This window comes from Podarcis filfolensis, assembly GCF_964270895.1.
Source record: "Podarcis filfolensis genome assembly, chromosome: 11".
Lineage (NCBI taxonomy): Eukaryota > Metazoa > Chordata > Lepidosauria > Squamata > Lacertidae > Podarcis > Podarcis filfolensis.
The window spans coordinates 15572580-15586321 of record NC_139613.1 but is presented as its reverse complement, the minus strand read 5'-3'; the positions used below and the strand labels follow the sequence as shown (position 1 = coordinate 15586321).

The 13742-nt window shown below is 44.3% G+C and overlaps 1 protein-coding gene across 8 annotated transcripts in view; it reads left to right on the top strand.

Annotated features, from left to right (window-relative positions):
* The window catches only part of PDZD2 (PDZ domain containing 2), a 240176-nt gene extending 226856 nt beyond the window's left edge, over positions 1–13320 (top strand). For all 8 annotated transcript variants that reach the window (XM_083575459.1, XM_083575460.1, XM_083575458.1 and 5 more), the window contains 4 exons: positions 2046–2147; positions 3193–3457; positions 5286–5420; positions 7863–13320. In XM_083575459.1, the coding sequence (XP_083431585.1) occupies positions 2046–2147; positions 3193–3457; positions 5286–5420; positions 7863–8029 (669 nt within the window). In that variant the 3' untranslated portion in view covers positions 8030–13320. The remainder of the gene's footprint in view (positions 1–2045; positions 2148–3192; positions 3458–5285; positions 5421–7862) is intronic.
* Positions 13321–13742: the final 422 nt, after the last annotated feature.

Here is a 13742-nt window from a genome sequence, read left to right as displayed (position 1 = left end):
CTCCAAGTCTGTATCCCTTGTGTAGGATTCAGGCCCCTGATCTGGGCTGTAGGTCCAGGTAAGAGGAATCCTGGGAAAAGGAGACCTCCCAGAACTCCTTTCTTCTATTCCGGTACCTGGTTAGAGCTTGTTAGTCCCACGAGTTGAGCTGAGCCAGGTGGGTTTGGCGAGTTTTGCAGAAATACGAAGACTGAGTTTTGTTCCCAGCCAAAAGTAATCAAATGCACTTTTAAGTGTTTTCACATGGAATCTGTAGAGAGATTATTTATTCATGCCGGTTTGTAAAATCCAAGAACTCAAATATTTATGAAACTGAAATGCTTCTTGGAACACGGTCTGTGTCTGCATACTTTCTCACATCTGCTCTTAAGTCCAAAGTGGCACAAAGGCTGGAAAACATTATGCAATCCGTAGCACTGGCGCTTAGTCCCCAGTAGGATGGCCGTCAACTTCTAAATTCATCTAAAGCTCTGTTGGCGCAGTTAGGCAGATACCGCTTGCTGGGGGCCTACTGTCCTGCCACGTCCTGTAAACTCAAACTGGGACCTCTCTGGAACTGGTGATTGGCTCCATTCTTGCTGTTGTTGTTGTTGTTTAGTCGTTTAGTCATGTCCGACTCTTTGTGACCCCATGGACCAGAGCACGCCAGGCACTCCTGTTTTCCAATGCCTCCCACAGTTTGGTCAGACTCATGTTTGTAGCTTCGAGAACACTGTCCAACCATCTTGTCCTCTGTCGTCCCCTTCTCCTTGTGCCCTCCATCTTTCCCAACATCCAGGGAGTCTTCTCTTCTCATGAGGTGGCCAAAGTATTGTAGCCTCAGCTTCACGATCTGTCCTTCCAGTGAGCACTCAGAGCTGATTTCCTTCAGAATGGATATGTTTGATCTTCTTGCAGTCCATGGGACTCTCAAGAGTCTCCTCCAACACCATAATTCAAAAGCATCAATTCTTCGGTGATCAGCTTTCTTTATGGTCCAGCTCTCACTTCCATACATCACTACTGGGAAAACCATGGCTTTAACTATACGAACCTTTGTTGGCAAGGTGATGTCTCTGCTTTTTAAGACGCTGTCTAGGTTTGCCATCACCTTTCTCCCAAGGAGCAGGCGTCTTTTAATTTTCTGACTGCTGCTGTACCAACAGGCTAAAGCCAGTCGCAGGAGGAAGTACATAACCTTCCAGTCAAAGAGGTTGGAAATCTCTGAGCAGAATTTCCCTTGCCAGGAGGCCAGGTGATCAGAAGGAACCAGCCATCTCCTGCTTCCTCCTATGTGGCCAACCCTACCATTAGGCAGATTGAGATATCCGCCTCGGGCGGCAGATGCAAAGAGGTGATGGAGCACCTCTTTTCTTCTCATTCCCAGTCTCCTCGAGTGCTCGTGATGCTCTTTTCAGCTACCACTCAAAAGAGGCTTCCAAGGTTGGCACTTTTGTGGTCCTGTTTGGATTGTCACCAGTGAGGGATAAGTCCAGGAAATGGCTCTGTGGCCCGACTGTTCCTTGCTCCTGGGCTATGGCAAAGCCACCATTGGATCCAACCCAATAGCCGTGGAACAAATAAAACGAAACACAACTATGAAATTGCAATGGTTTTTAAAAATTAAGGCAACAAATAAAATTGGCAGTAGTAAAATATCTTCATAATATTAAGGCTGGAAGCTATTGGAAGGGCCCGTTGCAAATTTTACTTTATTGTTAAAAGGTGGCTGGGCCATGGCATTAAATTTGGTTCTAGGGTTAACCCCTGAGAAGGCGTAGCTCAAACCGAATCCTGGTTTAGTTGACTTTTTGTGATTTCCTTGCAGCATAAATAAACTCAGAATGTCTTTCCCAGTCTTTCCAGAACTCCTTTAGTATTTTGAAATTATAGCTATTTTCAATTTTTTTTAAAAAAAACCCTTTACAGTCTAATTCAAAAAAGAAAAAAAAAATATCACCCAGGAAGAACTTCTATAAACATGGGTCATTTCTCATCACGTTTGCGAATATTTCTCCCGAGTTTTTAACTTTAGGATGTTTTTCTTCTTTTGTCTTTTTTGTCAGAGCAAAGAAGACGTTCTCTTTGTAGTCTTGAATAAAGAGGAAGGGTCTGGCCTGGGATTTAGCGTTGCTGGAGGAGTAGACCTGGAACAGAAATCAATCATTGTAAGTGGTGACTGCATCTTTTCTCATAAGTGGGTTGCGAAGCCAGCTGGAAATCAGATCAAGTGCTCATTTATCAGCCATAAAGCCCTGTTGCGAACGGCTGCTTGCATCATTTCTGAGTACCATCTGCTAATGCGATCAGAGAGGGAAATGGGCCCGGGTGCCAAATAAACCCTGATGCACACAAGGTTGCCAAATAGGAACGCCAGGGGTAGCCTTAAACCACACATCTGGAGGATCAGGGCCCCTGGTATCGGCTCCCACTGATATATTTTTTTATGATTCCAGCAGAATCGTAAAATTGTAAGAGTTGGGGAAGGGACCCCAGGGGTCATCTAGTCCAACCCCCCTGCAATTCAGGAATCTCAACACAGAATCATAGAGTTGGAAGGAACCAAGTGATTCCCTGTTTTGGGGCACACCAATATACCATGAGAAAACGTCTTCTAGCGTGCCACGAGAAATAAATCCATAAAATAGCCTCTGTGTTCCACAGCGATGGGGAGGGTTATCTCTGTTATGGCTTGCTTGTGATCTTCCCAAAGACATCTTGCCTGCCACCGTTGGAGACACAATGCTAGACTAGATTTACCTTTAGTCAGAGTCAGCACTGCTGGCAAGTTTTTAAAAACATCATTGCTTGTTTCAGAGATGTCTGCATATACTTGTACTAGGAATTATATGCAGTAACCTGGACTGCCAGCCTTGACTAAGTAGATTATTAGCTACATATTTAGCTATTAATTTGGGAGATTTTAAACAGTGGGGACTGAGAATTAATTGTATATTTGTTTAGCAAGTTTGAGCTCAATGTAGGAGATGAAAAAGAACATGCTAAGGTTGGCTTTTCTTACTAAAGAGTATTAGATTCAGTTTATTAAATTCACACTTGCTCCCAATAGCTCCAAAAGGCACCTTTGCTGAAGCCCTGTCCATATTTATTTGTGTTCAAGTCATTCTATCAAATCAATCAGTTGCTGTGTTAAACAACTTACTGTTCTTTTACTTGGCTGACGACCTTCACCGCAATGTTATCTTCTTGAAGGTCCACCGGGTTTTCTCGAAAGGGGTGGCATCCCAGGAAGGAATCATCCGCCGAGGGGACCACATTCTTTCCATCAACGGCATCTGTCTCGCAGGTTCTGTGCACGGGGATGTGCTCAACGCTCTTCACCAGGCCAGGCTCCACAAATACGCCGTCGTCATCATCAAGAAGGAGAGAGGAGGAGAAAAGCCTTCTCCTGCCGGGTCTGAAACGTCAACGCCTGGCAGGAAATCCTTAGTAACTGCAACAGTGGGAAGAGCAACAGGTACGCTGTTGGTTCAATGCAGGGTTGGCGCCAGCATGGTCAGCAAAAGGGTCCATTGCAGGAGTCCAGTGATGAGAGTCACTTGGATCTTCTGTTTCTCTTTACCAATGCCAACTGCTGGCCTCTTTGCTTACCTCAGGCACAGGCAAACTCGGCCCTCCAGATGTTTTGAGACTACAATTCCCATCATCCCTGACCACTGGTCCTGTTAGCTAGGGATGATGGGAGTCGTAGTCCCAAAACATCTGGAGGGCCGAGTTTACCAATGCCTGGCTTACCTCTTAGGGATCATCCATACTTCCTTTTATAATAATAATTATAGGTAAAGGTAAAGGGACCCCTGACCATTAGGTCCAGTTGTGACCGACTCTGGGGTTGTGGCGCTTATCTCGCTTTATTGGCCGAGGGAGCCGGCGTACAGCTTCCGGGTCATGTGGCCAGCATGACTAAGCCGCTTCTGGCGAAACCAGAGCAGCACACGGAAACACTGTTTACCTTCACTCCAGAGCTTGCACTTTGACGTGCTTTCGAACTGCTAGGTTGGCAGGAGCAGGGAGCGAGCAACAGGAGCTCACCCTGTCACAGGGATTTGAACCGCCGACCTTCTGATCGGCAAGTCCTAGGCTCTGTGGTTTAACCCACAGCGCCACCCGTGTCCCAATAATAATTATAATAATGTTATTATTTGTAACCTACCCATCTGACTGGGTCGCCCCAACCGCTCTGGGCAGCTTCTGGCATATACAAAAACATAATGAAGCATTTTATTTTTTAAAAAAGCCTTCCCTATACAGGACTGCTCTCAGATGTCTTCTAAATGTTCTGTGGTTACTTATCTCCATGGCTTGGGGGGGGGGGTCAGATAGCTCCATAGCACCCCAACATTTCTTTGATGAAAATAGGGACAACCTAAGGAAAAGCGGGACATTCTGGGATCAAATCAGAAACCAGCATGACTTCTGTAAATCTGGGACTGTCTCTGGAAAACGGGGAGACTTGGAGGGTCTGTCGTTGGCTGTCTGCCTGACAAGCAAGCAGCCAGTAGTAATAAAAACTACTCCAAGTTTGCGGGGGGAGGAAGAGCCATGGTGGGCGATGAGGGGCGTCTACACAAGGGCCCTCCAAAACCTGGAGCCAGTTGCACAGTAGCTGAATGAATTCACCCCAAAGAAGAACCAATGGGTTTGGGGGTGGGCCCCCCTGGACCCCCCCATGCAACTTGGATTCTAACTGTCTGCGTTTATGAACTTGGATGGAGAAAGTGAAAAACCTGAGTTTTAATTTGGACTCTTTGGAACCCGAACCGCATTTTAAGTTGTTCTCACAGTCAGGTCGATAGGCGCTCAGGAGTTCCAGGCCTCGTCAAACCCATGTGGAGCTGAACTGGTCGGTTTCCATTTTGACCAACTGGAAATCAGATCAGGCCTCTCAGATGCCGGTTTGCAAATAATGTAGTGAATATGAGCATTTTGGAGCCTCGCTCCCAGAGACAAAAGTATTTGGATTTACACACATTCTTGCAATCCAAGATCAAACCATTCCAGCAAAATAGCTGGAGCTCCATGCCATTTGCCAGAAAGAATCCCAAAGTTGCGTCCAACGGTTTCGCAACTCCAAGGAATGGAAATAACACAGGGTATGAGAGACTGTGAATGATTTTTTATGCCTCCCAAGGGGCTGGGAAATAAGGAGACTTGCGCTGCTTTGTTAAAGACTACCTCATGCATTCCCTTTTGGCATGACCTCCTTGTCCTGGTGGCAACCCAAAACTTGGACGTTAGAACAAAGCAGAGTTAATGTTCTTTACATGTTTCCCTCCACCCCAAAGGTACAAATGGAGAGCTGGGCGAAGCCATTTGTGTCGAACTTCTGAAGACTTCTGCTGGCTTGGGATTCAGCCTGGATGGGGGGAAAGCTTCAATCTCAGGAGACAGACCTTTGCTCATCAAGAGGATTTTTAAAGGTACTTGGAAAACCGCTTTCCAGAGTTTCTGTTTTCTTTTCTGTAGACATAGTCTTGCCTCTCTTTTCAGAGGGGAGTAGCAGTACCTTCAGCAATCAGCTGGGTAAGGTTGCTCTGAGGCTCCGCTTTTGTTTCCAGACAGCCAGCTAAACTGACATGTGCAGCAATCCCATACAAACTTACTTTGGAGTAAATCCCACTGAAGTCAAATGTAGAGTAGGCATACATATGATTTCTCCGTCAATCAGATGATGATGATGATGATGATGATAATAATAATTTTTTATTTATACCCCGCCCTTCCCGGTTCAGAAAACCGGGCTCAGGGCGGCTAACAACAAATTTAAAACAATTGTGATACAACAAAAAGCAGCATAAAATACAGTATAAAAGTTCAAAAATCAATTTAGGGGAAAATCCATCCAATTAACATTAGATGATCACCAGGGCTAGCTGGCTAATTTAGTTCTATTTGGGCCAGCAAGGAGGCCAGGGGAGAATTAGCTGTGGGATCCCAGAGTGGGTAATCTTCATAAAAGGGAAGGGAATAAAAGATCAGGCTAAATTCAGATTGAAAGCCAGGGGAATAGCTCTGTCTTACAGGCCCTGTGGAAGGAAGTTAAATCCTGCAGGGCCCTGGTCTCATGGGACAGAGAATTCCACCAGGTCGGAGCCATCACTGAGAAGGCCCTGGCCCTGGTGGAGGATAGTCTGACTTCCTTAGGGCCTGGGACCTTAAGGTCCATGAATAATCATAGAGTTTAGAGGTCCCATAAATACAAGGGCCCTAAACAGTGGAACAGACTCCCTCGGGATGTTGTGGACTCTCCTTCCTTGGAGGTTTTTGAGCAGAGGTAGGATGGCCAACTGCCATGGATGCTTTAGCTGAGATTCCTGCATTGTAGGGGGCTGGACTACTTTGCCCTCAGGCTCCCTTCCAACTCTACAATTCCATGATTCTGTGAAATTAAGTGATATAACATAATCCATGGAAATCAGTAGCTGAGTCAGAGAAAGGCGGTGTAAACAAATGAGGTGTGGAATTACCTGTACTACCTGCAAAAAATAAACAGTGGGCAGTTGTACCCTCAACCGGCGCTTGGCAGCAATCCTCACCACACTAGTAAAAATATAAATGAAAGCAAAGCATCCCCATCTGCTGCAGCTGCCAGTAAACTTGCCTGGGCATGGGAGACACCAGGGTGGCATGTGGACCAAGAAAACTGGTCTCTTTAAACCTGTTTCTGGATTTTCTTACTTGGAGAAGCGGGTGATGGCTGGCAGGGATGAGGAGTGAGGTGGGTGCAAGCCATTTCAGGTTTGACTCACCTCAAAGCAGAGCTGCACCAAACTCAAAGCAGGTTGGTAGGTTCAAGCAGGGACAGGCTGGAATTTTCGGTCCTCCTTTCCTTTCAGTTACTCGCCACATCCTGGCTGGGCTTCTTTGCTGCCCTCGGGACATTTTTCATTCAACTGGAAAGTTGTCTCCCTTTTCCCTGCCTGGCCATAGGCAAGTCCCTGTTTTTAAGATGCCGTTCCTGCTTTGGAAACTGGGGATAAAAGAGGCTAGCCTTGGAAATTTCCTGTGGATGTGGACTGCAGCACACTTTGCAACTTTAGAATAAGGTTACCAGATTTTTTTCAATGAATCTGGGAACACTTTTCAACTTCAATGGATTTTGCATGGGGTGTTGTTGTTTAGTCGTTTAGTTGTGTCCGACTCTTCGTGACCCCCTGGACCAGAGCACGCCAGGCACTCCTGTCTTCCACTGCCTCCCGCAGTTTGGTCAAACTCATGCTGGTAGCTTCGAGAACACTGTCCAACCATCTCGTCCTCTGTCGTCCCCTTCTCCTTGTGCCCTCTATCTTTCCCAGCATCAGAGTCTTTTCCAGGGAGTCTTCTCTTCTCATGAGGTGGCCAAAGTATTGGAGCCTCAGCTTCAGGATCTGTCCTTCTAGTGAGCACTCAGGGCTGATTTCCTTCAGAATGGATCGGTTTGATCTTCTTGCAGTCCATGGGACTCTCAAGAGTCTGCTCCAACACCATAATTCAGAAGCATCCATTCTTCGGCGATCAGCCTTCTTTATGATCCAGCTCTCACTTCCATACATCACTACTGGGAAAACCATAGCTTTAACTATATGGACCTTTGTTAGCAAGGTGATGTCTCTGCTTTTTAAGATGCTGTCTAGGTTTGTCATTGCTTTTCTCCCAAGAAGCAGGCACTGATTTGTAAATCCGGGGACTGTCCCTGGGAAATGGGGACGTCCTGAAGTCCAATATAGTCTCAGGAACCACAGTGAACTTCTGCTATTGGGTAAATTGCAATGGAATCTTACTGCAGAGCTGAGTCTTGGAAATCAAAACTGAATTGTGTCTGAATGTGAGGTTCTTCTGTGCTTCGGCTCTTTGGTCCTGACTTTAATTTCTTTCCCCAACAGGTGGCGCTGCAGAACAAGCAGGAAAACTGGAAGCCGGCGATGAAATCCTGGCCATTGGTGGGAAATCCTTGCTTGGACTCATGCATTACGATGCTTGGAACATCATTAAATCTGTCCCAGAGGGACCTGTCCAGTTGCTTATCAGAAAGCATCAGCCTCCAGTATGATGGGCGTTGAAACTTGTTAACCTAAACTTACCTTTGTGGCACAGCCTTCCAGGTTGTGTGCGATGGAACCATTACAAACACATTGCAAGTGCTGAGCCTTGTTGATTCAGGGGCGTTGTTCTGTGTCAGACTGCTAAAACCAGCCAAGGAACATCAAGATACGTGAGCTAGGAACGTATCCCAGCGAATGCACCAGTGTTTTATAAATGGCATCATTTCCTCCACCACCACTAACCCCAGTATTATTATTATTGGCTGCATGGACTTCTGTTGATCTGAATCTCCTTCCTGTCTTCCTCAAGACCAGCTCATCAGTCACCCGTTTGGAGCTGCACCGAAGCAAAGCTGTTGAAATCAGTCTTGGAATCTGTTTTCAACGCAAGCTCCGATCTGCCTGGGATTACATGAAGCGAAAAAGACTGCCACGGAGCACGTGCAGAGTGCAGCTGCCGCATTGCCTGGACAACCCCCGACCAAGCTCACATGTCTGGGTGGACTATGGGTGAAAGTCAGGTTGCTTGACTGCGAAACAAACCTATCATTTTATCAATTAATTGCTGCACTTTTGGATTCACTTCATAGATGGTGCAATAAACGGTACTTTGCATAGGTTGCATGGGAAAGCTTGGCAGAATACAATTTGCAATATGATTTGTATCTGGTTTCTTCCTGCTACGGTTAAAGGATTTGAATGTCCCCTTTGGGTCCACCCAACTATTACTTGGAAAAATGGTTCTCAACGCTCTAGGGAGACAGCCTGTGGCTCTCTGAGGAAATACCAGGATACGGTCTCAAGGCACATGAAGCTACTGTCATGCTACAGCTAAGCAGGTCTGGGGTCTGGGGACTGCTTGGGTGCGTGACCACCTGGCAACAGCATCATCTTGGGTTCCATGTCTAAAGAAAGACATGGCTTTCGTGTGTAAGGAAATAAGTGATACACGTAGTTTAGCTTCCAGATTCAGTTGCTGGCATTTGCCAGTTCCAAGGATTTTGGGTGCCACAGTCTCTGGACAACTGTGCCTGGGACCCTGGGGAGTTGCTGCCAGTCTGAGCAAGCAGTTCTGGGGCTATATGGACCAACAATCTGATTTTGGTATGAGGAAGTTTCATATGTTCATATGGGAGCCGCAAGCCATGAAGGCATCTCAAGCTTAAGTGACAATCTCTGCCTCACTTTCCTTGCTAAGCTGCTGGAGTTTCACTCAGTGCTCAACAAACAACACACAACACGACTTTTATAACTGGTAAACTATTTATTGGGAAAGCGTACAGTACATTAGCAAGTTTGGGTAATGTTTTAAAAAGTCAAGATGGTGAATTGTGTGTTTGTCCTGGGTATTTTTACACTTAGCAAGCTAGGGGGTGGTATTCAACTAAGTTTTCCTCAAGAGTAGGCCCGCTGAAATGACTGGGCTTAATTTAGCTATGTTTATGTTAGTGGGCGTACTCTGACTAAAACTTAGTCAAATAGCACCCTAACAGATGAAACCTGCCCTGTTTTTTGTGGCAACAGGGATTTTGTAGCTATACCACGTTGTTTTGATTTCAGCTGACTTGTGGGTCAAGCATTTGTCTATTAAAAATGGGAGAATGTTTGAGACAATCTCCCTGTTCTTTTAAGTGGTGTTCCTTTGAGTGTTCCTCCTCAAAATGGCTTGAAGCAAGCATATAATTTTTTTTTAAAAAGATGCATTTATAGAGTTTTCAAAAACAACAACATAAAGACAAACAATGAAAAAAGCAAAGAACAACTGGGTTAAAACCAGAACTGCAAGTGTGGTGTGGGTTTTTTTCCACCATAGAAGTAAGAATTCTTGGGGGGGGGGGCGGTGGTTCTGAATACTTATATGAATGCATTCAACTCTTAGGATTAAGCCACTATAACTCAGTTCACACTGGAGAAAGCCACAGAAAGCAATATGTCTAGGGAGAAAATGTTCCAAACAATTGGTGGTTTTCTAGAAGAACACACCATAAATTGTATTCTTTCAGTATTCAGAGTTTATGATCCTAGTTTTCAAACCTATTGGCCTCTAATTAGATAGCTAGAAAATAGATGGCCTGGTTTTCGGAAGAATTGGAACTCTTGCCATGGTAAATTTCCTCCTTATCATGGATGGGAAAACTCAGCCCTATATGTGGCCCTCAGAGCCTCTCTCTGTCTGGCCCTTGGGAATCTCCTCAGGCCACAACCCATCCCCAGCTATACTCCCCTACTGGCCCTAACTGGAATGTTTTTGCCTGGCTGAAAAGAATTGCATTAACAAGTACTTTCTGGGGTGAAGTCACCGGAAGGATAGGCCCCCCAGAGTTTGGATAATTGGAAGGAAAGAAAAGACGAGAAAGCATTTGCATTGTGGGTGTAAATTCACCTGTAAATTCTGAGTGACCGTATTTTCTGCTGCTTCCGTTCTGAAGCGTTGGTTTTAAGTGGTTTTCTATACATCTATAAGCACAATTGCTGCATTTGTTGATACAGATACTGTGAAGGCACTTAAATCTCATTTCCCCAGTCGAGCCCGTGAGATCCACACGTGGAGGCAGACTTCTACATATATAGGAAATGTGGCTGTATCTGTCACTGCATCCCAGTGCTCACCGGGGTTCATTGAACTGGATATAGGCACCCTATTCATGTCCACCAGTTATTGGGGTTCCCCCTCCACCACCCATGATTTTTTATGACAGATGTGTAGTTTGAAATTCTCTAAAAATCAAACACTCCTCAGAGCATCATATGCACTGATGCTGAATATTTAATCCATAGTCAAAGCACATGTCATTCTGACAGATAATTTTGATCAAAGTTGGGAGTTTGAGATAGTCTTTAATGTATGGGTAGGCAAACTAAGGCCTGGGGGCTGGATCCGGCCCAATCGCCTTCTAAACCCAGCTTGTGGACAGTCTGGGAATCAGCCTGTTTTTACATGAGTAGAATCTGTCCTTTTATTTAAAATGCATCTCTGGGTTATTTGTCGGGCATAAGAATTCATTCTTTTTTTTTCTTCCAAAATATAGTCTGGCCCCCCACAAGGTCTGAGGGACAGTGGACCAGCCCCCTGCTGAAAATGTTTGCTGACCCCTGCTTTAATGTATAGATAGCAGGTGCGGTTGAAAAATACACAGGTGTCAACATAATTTCCTTGAGAAATTAGTTTGGAGAAGCCTTCGCCCTGAAAGGCGGCATATAAATAATACTGGAGATCAAATTTATTAAATAATGGTTTGCTCTTTAAATTGCTCTGTTAGCGTCAGGGATTGCCTTAAATTGCTGTGTCAATGTCAGGGGATATAGAGTCAAAATTCCAAAAGGAGACAATGCTTCATTCTTTCTTTTAAAGATACAAACATCTTCAGTATTTGTGGTGGGAGAGAGAGTCTGTCTCAGGCTATTCCAGCCTTACTCTGTGTGATTTTATTTTATGTGTTTATCTGAATACATACGTTTGCCAGAATGGCATCAGGCAGGCGATGCATTCGAATCTTGCATGTTTTCTCTGTTACAACTCTTGAGGCGGAAAATAGACTTTGAGTAGAGCTTAATTTCATTCCCCTTGAAGCAAAATGAAACCAAGCCAGCCTCAGGGAGAGCTCTGTGCAAGTTGTAAATCTTACACACTGCTTGGTGAACATTGTTAGCATCCCTATATATATAGAAAGCATACCAGGGATCTGGTCCCTTATTATGGTCTGGCGTACATATGTGATGACTAGCAAAGAGGCAGCAAGTTGCATTAGCAAGGATGTTGTAGAAATATTGCAGATCTTCTTATTGCCTCTCTTCGGTCTCCTATGCCCTTCTGTCATCTTCCTGTCACTCCCAGGCCCCATTGAGTAACCCCAATCTCTTGACACCACCTTCTGCTCCAATCAGGTGCCTGCCTTCCATTTCCTTGACAATGTCTGCTTGTTAAGCAGAGGAGATGCCAAAGAGATGGAACCTAGGAGATCTGGAGATACAGATTTTACACTATTGATATTTTCCAAACGGCTAAACCATTGCAATGGGCTTCTTCTCAGAATTGTCACTTTCCCCCACCTCAGTCCTTAAGGTTTATTCAAACACCTCCTCCATAATCGATATGCATTTAAATTAGGAAGGTGTTACATATGAGGTTTCACCAACAGGAATTTGATGTTCATCCAGAAATTGAGGCATAATATCTTGTAATTTTGGAAACGTTTCTTTGGGAGTATGAGCGATTTCAAGAGCATTACTCAGAAAATAGTCAAACTGTTTACATACCATCTTGCATTTCCTGTCTGTTATATAAAAGCCTACACTAAACAAGAGGATTACGTAATAAAATGCTGACTGCGATTTAAAAGTTATGATTAATTAAATTTCTATGCTGATCCATTAACTTGTTCTAGATATAAATGACTTGTTACTGTTGAGCTTTTAACTCGATGTCATAATAATACTTTTTGATGGATCGTAAAAATCTCTGGATGTTCCCCCCCCCCCCAATTCAAGCAAGCTGAAATGAGTATTTCATTATTTCTCAGAAGCTGTGTGGAATACACATTCTTCATGTCATAAGAAACCTGCCTTCTGATGAACCAGTTTCGCAAGGAAAGAATTAATCAGATGCTACAAATCTTCATCTTTTACAAAGATAACAAAATTGATTTGTGCAGTATATGAAAATAAAGGTGAAAGTTGTAAGAAACCAAAATCACAGGCCTGGTCACACAAAGCAACAAATGAGATAGCAAACCTGTTTCTGGATTCTACTGCTTTAGACTGCAGCTGGGAAGGTCGTATGACTGATCGCTCTTCCATACAAAAATATTCCCTGCAGATAGAAATGTAGATGTCAAGCAAGAAGTGTGCTAGCCTAGTCATCTCCCTGACACCTTATTTTTCTACTTACAGAGGTTTTTGAGGCATTTGGCAGTGTGATTCCCCACCCACCCATGATCTGAAATAGTCCCATCTAGACACAGGTTTATCACCTCATCTGTTTTCTGGGGGGAAAGAGACCACAATTTTTATCTACATTTGTGTGGGGTGTTTGTGTGTGTGTTTTTTTTAAGTGTAACACACGATTGTATGATATTGTATATTGGCACCATTATTTATATAAATATATCATTTATGTTGCGAACATTTTTAAATGCCTTGTTGTAATAAGAGAAGTGCAATAATAGGAAATAGAGTACATTTTCCAAAACTTGCTTTGCCCCCTTTATGTAAATCGGCATCTCAGCAAATCCTTCTCTTCCCCCTCACCCCATTTTTTAGTGGTTTTTTGAAAATAAACATGACGCTTACTATTTCTGTAGGTATTTGTTCTTTATATGCGTTGATTTAAAATGTGCTGTAAGTTTGTAATGTGTTGCTTGCCTTATAGGCTGGAGAGATTGCGAGGTCACACCAAAGTACCTCACAGTAGTCTGTGTGCCCAATCTTATTCTGATAAGTGGCAAGGAAATTTATGGTCTGAATTATCCTGCAGACATATGCTCATTCATGTATCATTTTTACCACTTATGGCAGAGGATATGCTCCTTTCGTGCTTTTATGTCAGCCATTCCCAGCCCTGTTCAGATATCTTCAGCTACAGGCCCCACCAACTCTAGTCAGCGTGGCCAATGGTCAGGAATGATGGGAGTTGTAGTCCAAAACATCAGGAGAGCCAGATTGAGAAATACTTCTTGCATCGCCATATTTCCTTCACCAGCCAAGCCTGCAATCCAATTGTCT